This window comes from Mesocricetus auratus, unplaced genomic scaffold (genome assembly GCF_017639785.1).
Source record: "Mesocricetus auratus isolate SY011 unplaced genomic scaffold, BCM_Maur_2.0 Super-Scaffold_100010, whole genome shotgun sequence".
NCBI lineage: Eukaryota > Metazoa > Chordata > Mammalia > Rodentia > Cricetidae > Mesocricetus > Mesocricetus auratus.
Window position 1 is genome coordinate 13,336,061 of NW_024429194.1, and position 10,700 is coordinate 13,346,760.

At 40.2% G+C, this 10,700-nt stretch overlaps 1 protein-coding gene across 16 annotated transcripts in view; it reads right to left on the reverse strand.

Moving 5' to 3' along the window:
- Positions 1-10,638, reverse strand: part of Ppip5k2 (diphosphoinositol pentakisphosphate kinase 2) — a 61,962-nt gene extending 51,324 nt beyond the window's left edge. For 14 of the 16 annotated variants that reach the window (XR_005879785.1, XM_040752963.1, XM_040752959.1 and 11 more), the window contains exons 1-2: positions 9,916-10,048; positions 2,089-2,480 (exon numbers count right to left, since the gene is read on the reverse strand). Coding sequence is in view for 15 of the 16 variants with exons in the window: in XM_040752963.1 (XP_040608897.1) it covers positions 2,089-2,202 (114 nt within the window). In the remaining variant the exon portion in view is untranslated. Of the gene's footprint in view, positions 1-2,088; positions 2,481-9,915; positions 10,049-10,509 lie in introns of those variants that run through there. The other 2 variants (XM_040752950.1, XM_040752951.1) reach the window with 2 other exon arrangements.
- Positions 10,639-10,700: the final 62 nt, after the last annotated feature.

Here is a 10,700-nt window from a genome sequence, read left to right on the forward strand (position 1 = left end):
TCTAAAATCAAATGCATTTCTAACTACAAAGCTACACAGTATCTTGTAGACTGAGCTGGGACATTAGCTGGTCACAGGCAGCTTTCTGAACTTAAGAGAAAGGCTCACTGCTACTAGAGAGGATGCCAATGGCCTTTGACACTCACTCCAGTATTCAGGCTTGGCATTTCCATTTAATGGTTTTGTTATTCTTTGTACTTTTTCTTAAAACTAAATCAACATTCAAACTTGAATATGCACATCATACAAACAGTAACATAGAGTACCTCACGTGCTCACAAAATTCCTCAATATTCATTCTTATATTTTTGGTTGTGAGCCTATCCTTTAACAGCTGAGTCATCTCTCCAGCCCTCAATGTTCATTCTTGAGCAGAGATCTATCAACCATATGAAGCTGTATCTAGCTCTTGTCTCTTCCCTGACTTTATATATTTCATATAACACTATATAAAGCTGCTCAAAGGGGGTTCACTAAACTTCCTCTTTAACATAGTAAGAAAAATTTGGGAGTTTAACTGTTCTTTTTAACGCCAAAAAAAAGAAATTCTACATTGCCTCTTCTAACATGAAAATTAGTATTCAGATGAGTATTGGATTTGATTATAAATCAAACATTATAAACAATAACTATCTTGGGGTATACTGTTGCTACTTTCCCAGATGTCTACCTTAAGGCTTCCCTATTCATTTTATTCCTTATCAAAAATTTTGAAATGGTTCATTATAATCTTCCTAAGGGATATTTCACAGGTCGCCACTACTAGTTATTTCTCACTGCATGACAAAGTAAGGGACAAAACTCAGTAAAGGGGGGTTTACTGAGGTCATGGTTTCTGAAGGTTCAGTCCACCATTGCTTAGCCAGAACAACAACACAACAGAAATGGGAGGCAATAAAAAAATATGCAAGAGTATGCCTCCTGGCAAGCTCTCCAAGGCACACCCCCAGTGGCTCCTCTATGACCACTCTTCTGCCATAGAGCCTAAGTGTCTAATTGCTACCGCAGCCTGATCTCACTGCTTTGACCAAGGGTGACAGGTTTTCCCTTTAAAGTGAGGGTCTATTTTTAATTTGAAATTTAAGAAAATCACCACATTTTATGTCTGTATTTTAAATCAGTTCCCAAAATAAAATAAGTGAACGAGAGCAATGACGAGTAAAAAGCACACCAGATAAACATGACAAGGAAGGAAATGAGTCTAACAGATGTGCTCCACCTCTAAGGTTCCACATGGACATGGCATCAGATACCATCTTATCACACACAACAGCAGGCCTTTGAAGCAGTCTTGCTGAACTTCATAAACTTACTTAAGGAGTTTCTTGGTATCTTAAAACAACACTGAACTGTCATTAACCTGTGTCAGTCTCTTACCTCTAGCGACATTTATGACACTTTTTAATTGCCTGTCTACTCGGTATCACAAATACTTTTTCGATTTAAGACTTTTTAACAAATCTGCAGATACTTTATCCAGTAGCTGATGGAAGCAGAAGCAGACACCCACGGCTAAACAGTGAGCTGAACTCCTGGAATCCAGTTACAGAGGGGGAGGAGTGGTGAGCAAAGGAGTCAAGGCCAGACTGGAGAAACCCACAGAAACAGCTGACCTGAACACGGTGTTGCTCATGGACCCCAGATTGATAGCTGGGAAACCAACATAGGTGTCAGCTTGGAGGTCTGGGCAATCTATGGGGCCTCTGGTAGTGGATCAGTATTTATCCCTAGTACACGGATGGACTTTGGGAGCCCACTCAACACAGAGGGATACTATCTCAGCCCAGACACATGGGGGAGGGTCTAGGCCCTGCTCCAAATGATAAGACAGATTTTGAAGATTCCCTGTGGGAGACCTCAACCTCCCTGAGGAGCAGAAACGGGATGGGATAGGGTTGATGGGGGGCAGGGGAGGAGGGGAGGGAGAGGGAACTGGAATTGACATGTAAAAGAAGCTTGTTTCTAATTTAAATAAGAAAATAAACGAATTTGCACATTAAAAAGTGTCTTGATCTAAAATCACAGCATTTGTTTGCACTAACTGAGAGCTCTGCTCTGTACTGGCATATCACAAAAGAAACAACTCACAGACTCGTCCTCCTCTTCCTCCTCTTCATCTGTGTGGTGGAAGAAACGGCGATAATTTCCAGGGTTTATGTCTGCGTCTTCAGGCCCAACAAAGAATCTAGGGGCTTCACTCATTTTTGTTTCCTTTGATATACATGTAATTTCAAGAATCGGTATTAAAACTTCTTCAAGTAGCTAGTGTGGGAAGGAAACATTCTTGCTGTGCTAGCTGACACAGAGGTCTGCTGCAGTGTTTGAGACAATCACATGAAATGTGCTGACATTTAGCTGGCAAATGCTCCTTTGTTCTCAGATATCATGGCTGCATTGTTCATCTCCAAGTTGCTGCTGCAGTTTAAATACAAAGACAACGAGGCCACAGCTTCCCTGAGTTGAAACAGCAATCCTTTTACCTAAAATACAATGTGCACAATTAATTTGAAGTGTGTACTTCAAAAAAAAAAAACATAAGAAATAACTTTAAATAACCAATAACCTGACATAGGCCATCAAAATGAAAATATATTTTCCTCCATAAAATTAAGTAATGAAGATTATATTCTAGTAAAACACATCAAAGCAAGTAGATGAGATGATACAACATAACAAAGATTAAGATTACACTCAGTTAAAATCTAAAAAGTGCCTGATAAATAAGAAAATAATGCAAACCATAACATAAAATTTTGCTAAAAGTTAAATCCTTGATCTAGAAGTATCTGAAAGAGCAGACAGGGACAGATAACATGTAATGTAGGTATGATAATAACTGAAAATTGAACATCGATATGATACAGCATTATATCAGTTAAAACAGGTTTTTTAAATGAACACAACTATTCTACATCAATTAGTAGAGGGAAAATAAGACTTTATTTAACAGGAGATCTCAAACTGATAGTTTTAAACTTAGCAAATCTAGCACAAGTGATACAGCCTGCTAATATAATATGTTCATCAATAAACTGCATACTAATCAACTATCAAGTGCTAATGATATAATCTCAAACTATCCCTTACAAAGCTATTTACAAGTATCTGAAGACTGGTGATAGTAAAATTAGTTATCTGCCAAATTGAAATCATGTATCAAATACTTCATTCATTTTGATGATATATATATATGCCTGCTTAATCGAGTAATATTTACAAATATTGATCAACATGCTATACAGATTTACAAAGCACAACCCAAAATCCCTATTTCCAGAGGTCTCATTCCAATTTAGCCTTTTTTCACTAAGCTTTGACTTTACGAAATTGTTAACAAAAGTTAAAATTATTTGGGATTAAACTGAAGAAATAATTTATTTATTTTAAAGTCTTTTTGTTTTTATTCTTTATGCACTATTTAATATTGAAAAGTGTTTGATAATAAGGAAAATATCCACAAGCGTCAACAACTTCACGGCTGTAGATAATTTCAGCTCAGCTTTGCTGTTTCTAAATGGAATACAACCTTGGGACTTTGTGTGCTTTTTATCTTGTTCCCACTTGAACATCTCCAAATATCTTAGCAGCAGAAAGGGTATGTGCTGGAGTCAACTATAAATCTGTTACTAAACTACTGACAACTTAGGCTAACATTTCTGAATCTCAGTCCCCCAACAGTGTGTGTGTGTGTGTGTGTGTGTGTGTGTGTGAGAGAGAGAGAGAGAGAAGAGAGAGAGAGAGAGAGAGAGAGAGAGAGAGAGAGAGTATAACAGCCTGTAACTGCGAAGACTGAAACAGCATAGTGCTTTACACATACTGAAAACTTAATAAACCCACCTTTCTAAATGAACTGCTATAAATTAAGCTTCCTACTAACATAACATGAAAATCTAAGAGACTGCTGGTTATTTTTTGGAATGAACATACTTATTAAATAAATACTATTCACTTCTTATAGAACACACTTCATTAAACACAAACAACTGCATCTCTAGTTTAAGTATTGTAACAAAAATGATAAAACAACAGCCACCTCATTTTAGAGGCAGTGCTGGTTTTGTTGTTGTTTGTTTTTAATTTAAATATTCTTGTGAAATGTGAACACATAAACACAGAATTTTGAAAACCTCAGTCAAGCATCCAATGACCAGTGACAGAAATAGGATCGCTATTGTTGATTGTAAAATTATTGATTTGTGGGAATGAAGAGGTGTGGCAAGAGCACTGGGTATTCTTCCAGAGATCCTGATTTCAATTCCAAACACCTACATGGCTGGATCACAACCGTAGTCCCACGTGATCCAATGCCCTCTTCTGCTGTGCTGACATAGGTGCAGACAAACACCCATATACATATAGCACATACGTAAATCTTTAAAAAAAAAGAGGGAGAGAATACTGGCTTATGTTTCCTACTAGTCTTTTCACTGGGGGAACAGAAATCATCCTAAGGGTAGGGTGAGAATGTATGTATCACCTTTCTTTTCCCCCAAAAACATGAATTAACAAGTGATCTGCCCCTCCCACCTACCTACAACTCACACACACACCTGTACTAAGGAATTCAGTCTTTTTAATGCTGCTTAGAGGACAGGAGTACATGTCCCTTGAACGACTGTACGCTTTTGTCTGAATCCAAGTCTTACATATTCTCCAGATGAATATACACGAATATGTAAGTAGATGAACCAACAAAGAAGGGCATGCTAGGATGTCTTCTCCAATAACACGGCATCTGATCAAAGCCGGGCAGGGCTGACATACTGAGATCATTTTAGGCAAAAACCATGAAATACTGAAGCAGAATTATGTTTGGGGTATTTCCTGTGTTCAAAGAATAACCGACGAGGTTGGAGTAGAACAGGAAAGCGAAGGAAATATGGAGATGTTCTGGGGGAGTAAAAATCATTTTCCGAACTTCATTTGAGAAATCAGGGGAGGAAGAAGAGACAGGTTAGGCGGTAAGGAATGGTGGTCAGAACCATTAGCCCTCAATAGAATATGAGGCTGGGGTAAGTCTTCCATTTCTTTTTCTGTAATTCTATCTCAATATATGAGAGACATTATTAAAAAGTTGAACCACTCAGTGCTTACAAGTGTGGATGTAGGAGTCAAAATGCCTGTTTGATTCTTGTCCTTTATAATTGTATTTGATCTCTTGGGCCCCCTTCCTTTATATGTAAATGATACTTGTCATAGCCCATGTAAGGGTTAAATATACTTACATACATTAAAGACACCTGTACCCCAAACTCTGGGACAACTCCATACCAATTAGAACGTTTGAGTAGGACTTGGGTATTTTTTTTAAGGTTTCCCAAGCAGTTCCAACAAGAAACCCAATTTAGTCAGGTACTAACCAGTGCCTCCTCCCCTCCCCACTCCCAAACATGGAGAAGAGAGTAAAATAGAGTACCCTGGAAGTAAAGCGCATGCTCACCACTTGCATGACTGTGCACTGCTGGTCATTATAGGAATCAGGGTATCTTCTATAATAAGATATAAAACTAAATGACGCAGAATCTCCTGGTACTTGGCTTATCTCAAAATAAACACTCCTCCACAAAGCTTACCAACATCCAAGGTTTCTTCCCCGTATCACTCATTTGACCTTGGTCACCTACAGTCATTATTTAACAACTTCGGCTATAGTCAGCTCTGCAAAATATAAGCCTCAAGGGAATGAAATTACTAAACATTTTTATATTCTAAAGACTTCGTTTTGGGTTTTTTTTTGTTTTGTTTTGTTTTGTTTTGTTTTTGTTTTTCGAGACAAGGTTTCTCTGTGGCTTTGGAGGCTGTCCTGGAAAACTAGCTCTTATAGACTAGGCTGGTCTCAAACTCACAAGTGCTGGGATTAAAGGCGTGCGCCACCACCACCTGGCAAGACTTAATTTTTAAATGCATGGCTTCCTAACATATTGCTCAGCTATGAAAGCAAATTCAGGCATGTTCAAAAATTGTCTGAGACATTCAGACATCTGTTAGCCTTACTGAGCTGACTTGAGCAGCACTAAATTCAGTTTTCCCTGTGATACAGCAAGGACAATACCACTTTCAATGCATGTCTTGATGTGAAAAAAAACACGTTACGAAGCAATTACTGCTTTGTGAACGAACACTCTCACAATCATCTTTGATTATGGATGAGGAGAACCTCATTTTATAAATATCTGAGGTACACAGGTAAATGTCTAGAATTTCAATAGTACTGAACATAAGGCCCAAGCATTCCAATAATTTAAACTATATTAAATCAATCAATCAATGATCACATAATCAATTTTTTTAAAAAACCTAAGGTCACTAATATAAGCCAAAAAAAAGAGAGAGATTTCATACTTCTTTACCACATTATTGTAAGTGTTTAATGAGTACTCAGAAAATATGGAATACGTTTTTTTTCCCTCTCAAGTGGTATACAGTCTCTCACAGAATGACATTTAATGAGAACCTGAAGATATCTGGGGCATTCTCCATTCTCAATGGTTATTTCACTTGACATCTGCAAGTGTATACAGTCTCTCACAGAATGACATTTAATGAGAACCTGAAGATATCTGGGGCATTCTCCATTCTCAATGGTTATTTCACTTGACATCTGCAACTTGAATTGACTGTGGTCACAGCATCGCACAATACTCAACAATTGGATCAATGTTCATTCATGAATTCCAAAGAGATGGTAGCTTCCTAGTCCAAAAGATCTGTGAATTACTCAAATATCACAATTGAATCTTCCTTTAGTTTTAAGGTTCCTTTTGTAGCAATGGTCCCCAAATGGACTGGTTACATCATTATAATAAACATGCTATTGGCCTATCACAAAAAGTTTTGAGCAGGAATTCTTAAGTAGAGAATTTGCATTTTAGTGAACAGACAAGTAGTTGGGATTGAGATGAGTGCAAAAAGTAAAAATGACTTGGCACTGGCATAGAAATTTAAAATGTGTTCCCTTTTCTAGTTCCCACACACGCCGAGCAGCAACTAAGAAACTCTAACATCTATCAGAACCACTTGGTGGACTTAAACATTAATCAGGAAAGTTTAGGGTTGAGCCAAGGACTCCACCATGCTAAAAGTCCCAGGTGATGCTGACACTGCTTGGAGTCTCACTTTGAGAACGGCTCTACTTGAGCAAAACGAACTTCAACTTTGTCCCCCGAAACTGGCTCAGCTGTTCTAATGGTTTTCCCACACTAGCCATCAGATGAGACGGGGTTATAAATCTCATACACGCTCTGAGGATTAAATGTGAGCGCATTTGCCACCACAACTAGCCTATGCTATGGGTTCAGTAAACATTAGCTGTTTGTATAACTGGCTAGCTATGGGTACAAATAAGAAGTTTCTGACTTTAACTGACACATGTATGTATGTGTGTATGTATGTATGTGTGTGTGTGTATGTGTGTGTGTATGTGTGTGTGTATGTGTGTATGTGTGTATGTATGTGTGTATGTATGTGTGTATGTGTGTATGTATGTGTGTATGTGCGTATGTATGTGTGTATGTATGTATGTATGTGTGTGTGTATGTATGTATGTGTGTATGTACGTATGTATGTGTGTATGTATGTATGTATGTGTGTATGTATGTGTGTATGTATGTATGTATGTGTGTATGTATGTGTGTATGTATGTATGTGTGTGTATGTATGTACGTATGTATGTGTGTATGTATGTGTGTATGTATGTATGTGTGTATGTATGTACATATGTATGTGTGTATGTATGTGTGTATGTGTGTATGTATGTGTGTATGTGTGTATGTATGTGTGTATGTGCGTATGTATGTGTGTATGTATGTATGTGTGTGTATGTATGTGTGTATGTACGTATGTATGTGTGTATATATGTGTGTATGTATGTGTGTATGTATGTATGTGTGTGTATGTATGTATGTATGTATGTGTGTATGTATGTGTGTATGTATGTGTGTATGTATGTGTGTATGTATGTATGTATGTATGTGTGTATGTATGTGTGTATGTATGTGTGTATGTATGTATGTATGTGTGTATGTATGTATGTGTGTGTATGTATGTATGTATGTATGTGTGTATGTATGTGTGTATGTATGTATGTATGTGTGTATGTATGTGTGTATGTATGTGTGTATGTATGTATGTATGTGTGTATGTATGTATGTATGTATGTATGTGTGTATGTATGTATGTATGTGTGTATGTATGTGTGTATGTATGTATGTGTGTATGTATGTGTGTATGTATGTATGTATGTATGTGTGTATGTATGTGTGTATGTATCTAGGTTTGGAATGCACCTTCTGGCAAAGGATGCCAGCTCAGGCCGTCTCCTGCTGCGGCTTGTGGTGGCCTTGTGACAGCACTCCAGTGCCGCTCCAGACTACCTACTGCCCTGGACAAACAGTCCTTTCTCTCATACTGGCTAGAGGCACGCCTTTAAAATAGCACCCTGGGCAAGCCACCAGTCCTGCACAGCATTGAGAGCTCCTTTACAAATTCTTTCAAGCTACCATCCCAATAGGTTCCACTAAAGTCCAGCCACGAAGCAGTAAATTTCCACTGGGGGGGGGAATTAAAGGAAACTGAAGCTCCAATAATGGCTGTTCAACCAGAACACAAACACATAACCGATTTTCTGAGATACCCAAAACATTTTCCAGTAGAAATATTATTGTACGTTGTAGTTAAATTCCAGCACACTAGGATGATACTATACAAAAAGTGTTAAATGTTGTCTTCCATAGGCTAGGAAAGGTGAGCTAGATAAAACTTTATCATCATCATCATCATCACTATTATATAAACCAAACCTATTCCAAGTTCCATACTACTTTGGCATCAATTACCCTCCCTCTTCAAAAACATATACATCTTTTTGCTGAGTCAGCTTTTGACTGGAACTCACAGCTATTTCAGAGGACCTTCCTATTGTCCTGTGAATAAACAACTGGAAGACTTCAAAGAATTGTCCAGACTATTCTCATGCATCTGCCAATCCCAAACCAACCCCAAACCAACCCCAAACACATAGCTTAACCTTTCCCAGCCTTTGTGTTCCATAAAGACCTCTTTCCAATGATCTGTTTCTAGGAGAGTTCAAGGTTTTGTTGATTTTTTTATTATCAAACATTTCAAGTTTTCAGAAATACCGCATGAACTGCTCATATGTCTAACATTAGATTCAATATTCTATAAATTGTTCAACTTAATACCCTCATAATACCCTCATAATGTTCAATTTACACCCTTACTGCAGAAATCACATTGATTTAAAACTTAAATTGCAAGCTTTGACTGTACAATCATGACCCTTTTATCCATCAGCTTTAGGACCTAGTTTCTTAACAGTCTATACTGCAAGAAAGACTATTTGGGATTCTGAAATATTTAATTCTACATGCCATAGAGAAGTTGCACAGAGATCATGGTTGTAATTTGTCAGACATGAAAGAGCACACTATGTGCTTTCTTAGATGGACAAATGTAACTTTTAAGTCCTGAAAACGTTAGGGAAGAAACTGGAATAAGAAGACGAATGGCAGGGCAATAGAATGCAGATGTTGGATTCAGATCTACTTTCTAGCAAAGCTTCAAAGGTTTGCCCGCAGGAAAATGTTACTAGGGCAAGTTACCTGACCTCACTAACTTTCCATTTTCCAGCTCACAGACAGAGTCATCGAAGAGCCTTCATGGGGCTCTTGCACGACGGAATGAAAATTTACGTGCAAAGCATTTGGCAGCCACCCATTAACAGCAGCTATCATCATACCTAAAACCACATGGTTCAGTTTTTTTTTTTTTTAACTGCAACATCGAAACAAAATCCTGCCCCAGGGTAGGCTAGGAAGGTAGCTAATGCCGGAGTCAGCCACGCTTCCTACTTCCACAGCTCAGTCTTCAAAACGGCCGACACAAGACAACTCTTACCGCGAAACTCCAAGAACGGGAACTCTCACGAAGTCGTCCAGAACCTCGAGGATGAGAAGCAAAGGTCACTACCTACACGGGGGAGGAGGCCAGGCCGTCTAATCGCTTAGGTGCGGGCGCGGCGTTGACCTGCAACCTCGTCTCAACGCGCCGTGCGAAGCTTTTGTTCCCTTGGAAGTGGGTGTGGAAAGCAGGGGCAGGGGGTGGTGAGTGATGGAGACTGAGGGATGAAAGGGCCACCTCTCCCCGCGGCCGAAGCCACCACACAAGGCTGCCCACCCCAGGGGAAGGAGCTTCCGAGGAACAGGAGCCCGGGCAGCCGCCTCCCAGCTGAGCCGCGATGCCCAGGCGTTTTTCTCAAAGGGGAAGCGACGCGGGAAGGGGAAGAAGAGGCATCGAGCCCGGGAGGGAGCCTCGAGCTGTCCCCATCACTGCCCCTCCAGGACCGCGCTGCCATCCGCCCCCTGCCCGTGCCCCTGGCGAGAAGAGCACGCCTTAGGGTCCGCAGAGCGGGGGGCACCGAGACCAAGCAGTCCCAGCCCCGGGCCGCCGGGTCCCGCTCGGCTCCTCCGCCCGGCTCCCGGTCCTCCTCACCTGCCGCGGACGCTCCAGCCCGTCCAGGTCTCGGTTCCCTTCCCTCCCTCCTTTGACTGCGGGGCGGAGGGTGAGGGTGAGGTAGGCGTCGGGGCCGAGGCGGCTCTCGGAGGCGTGGACCGGACCTTCCCTCTCCGGCCCCAGAGGCGCGGCTGGCACCGCTCCACGGCAGGCGGCCCCGACACGCCTCT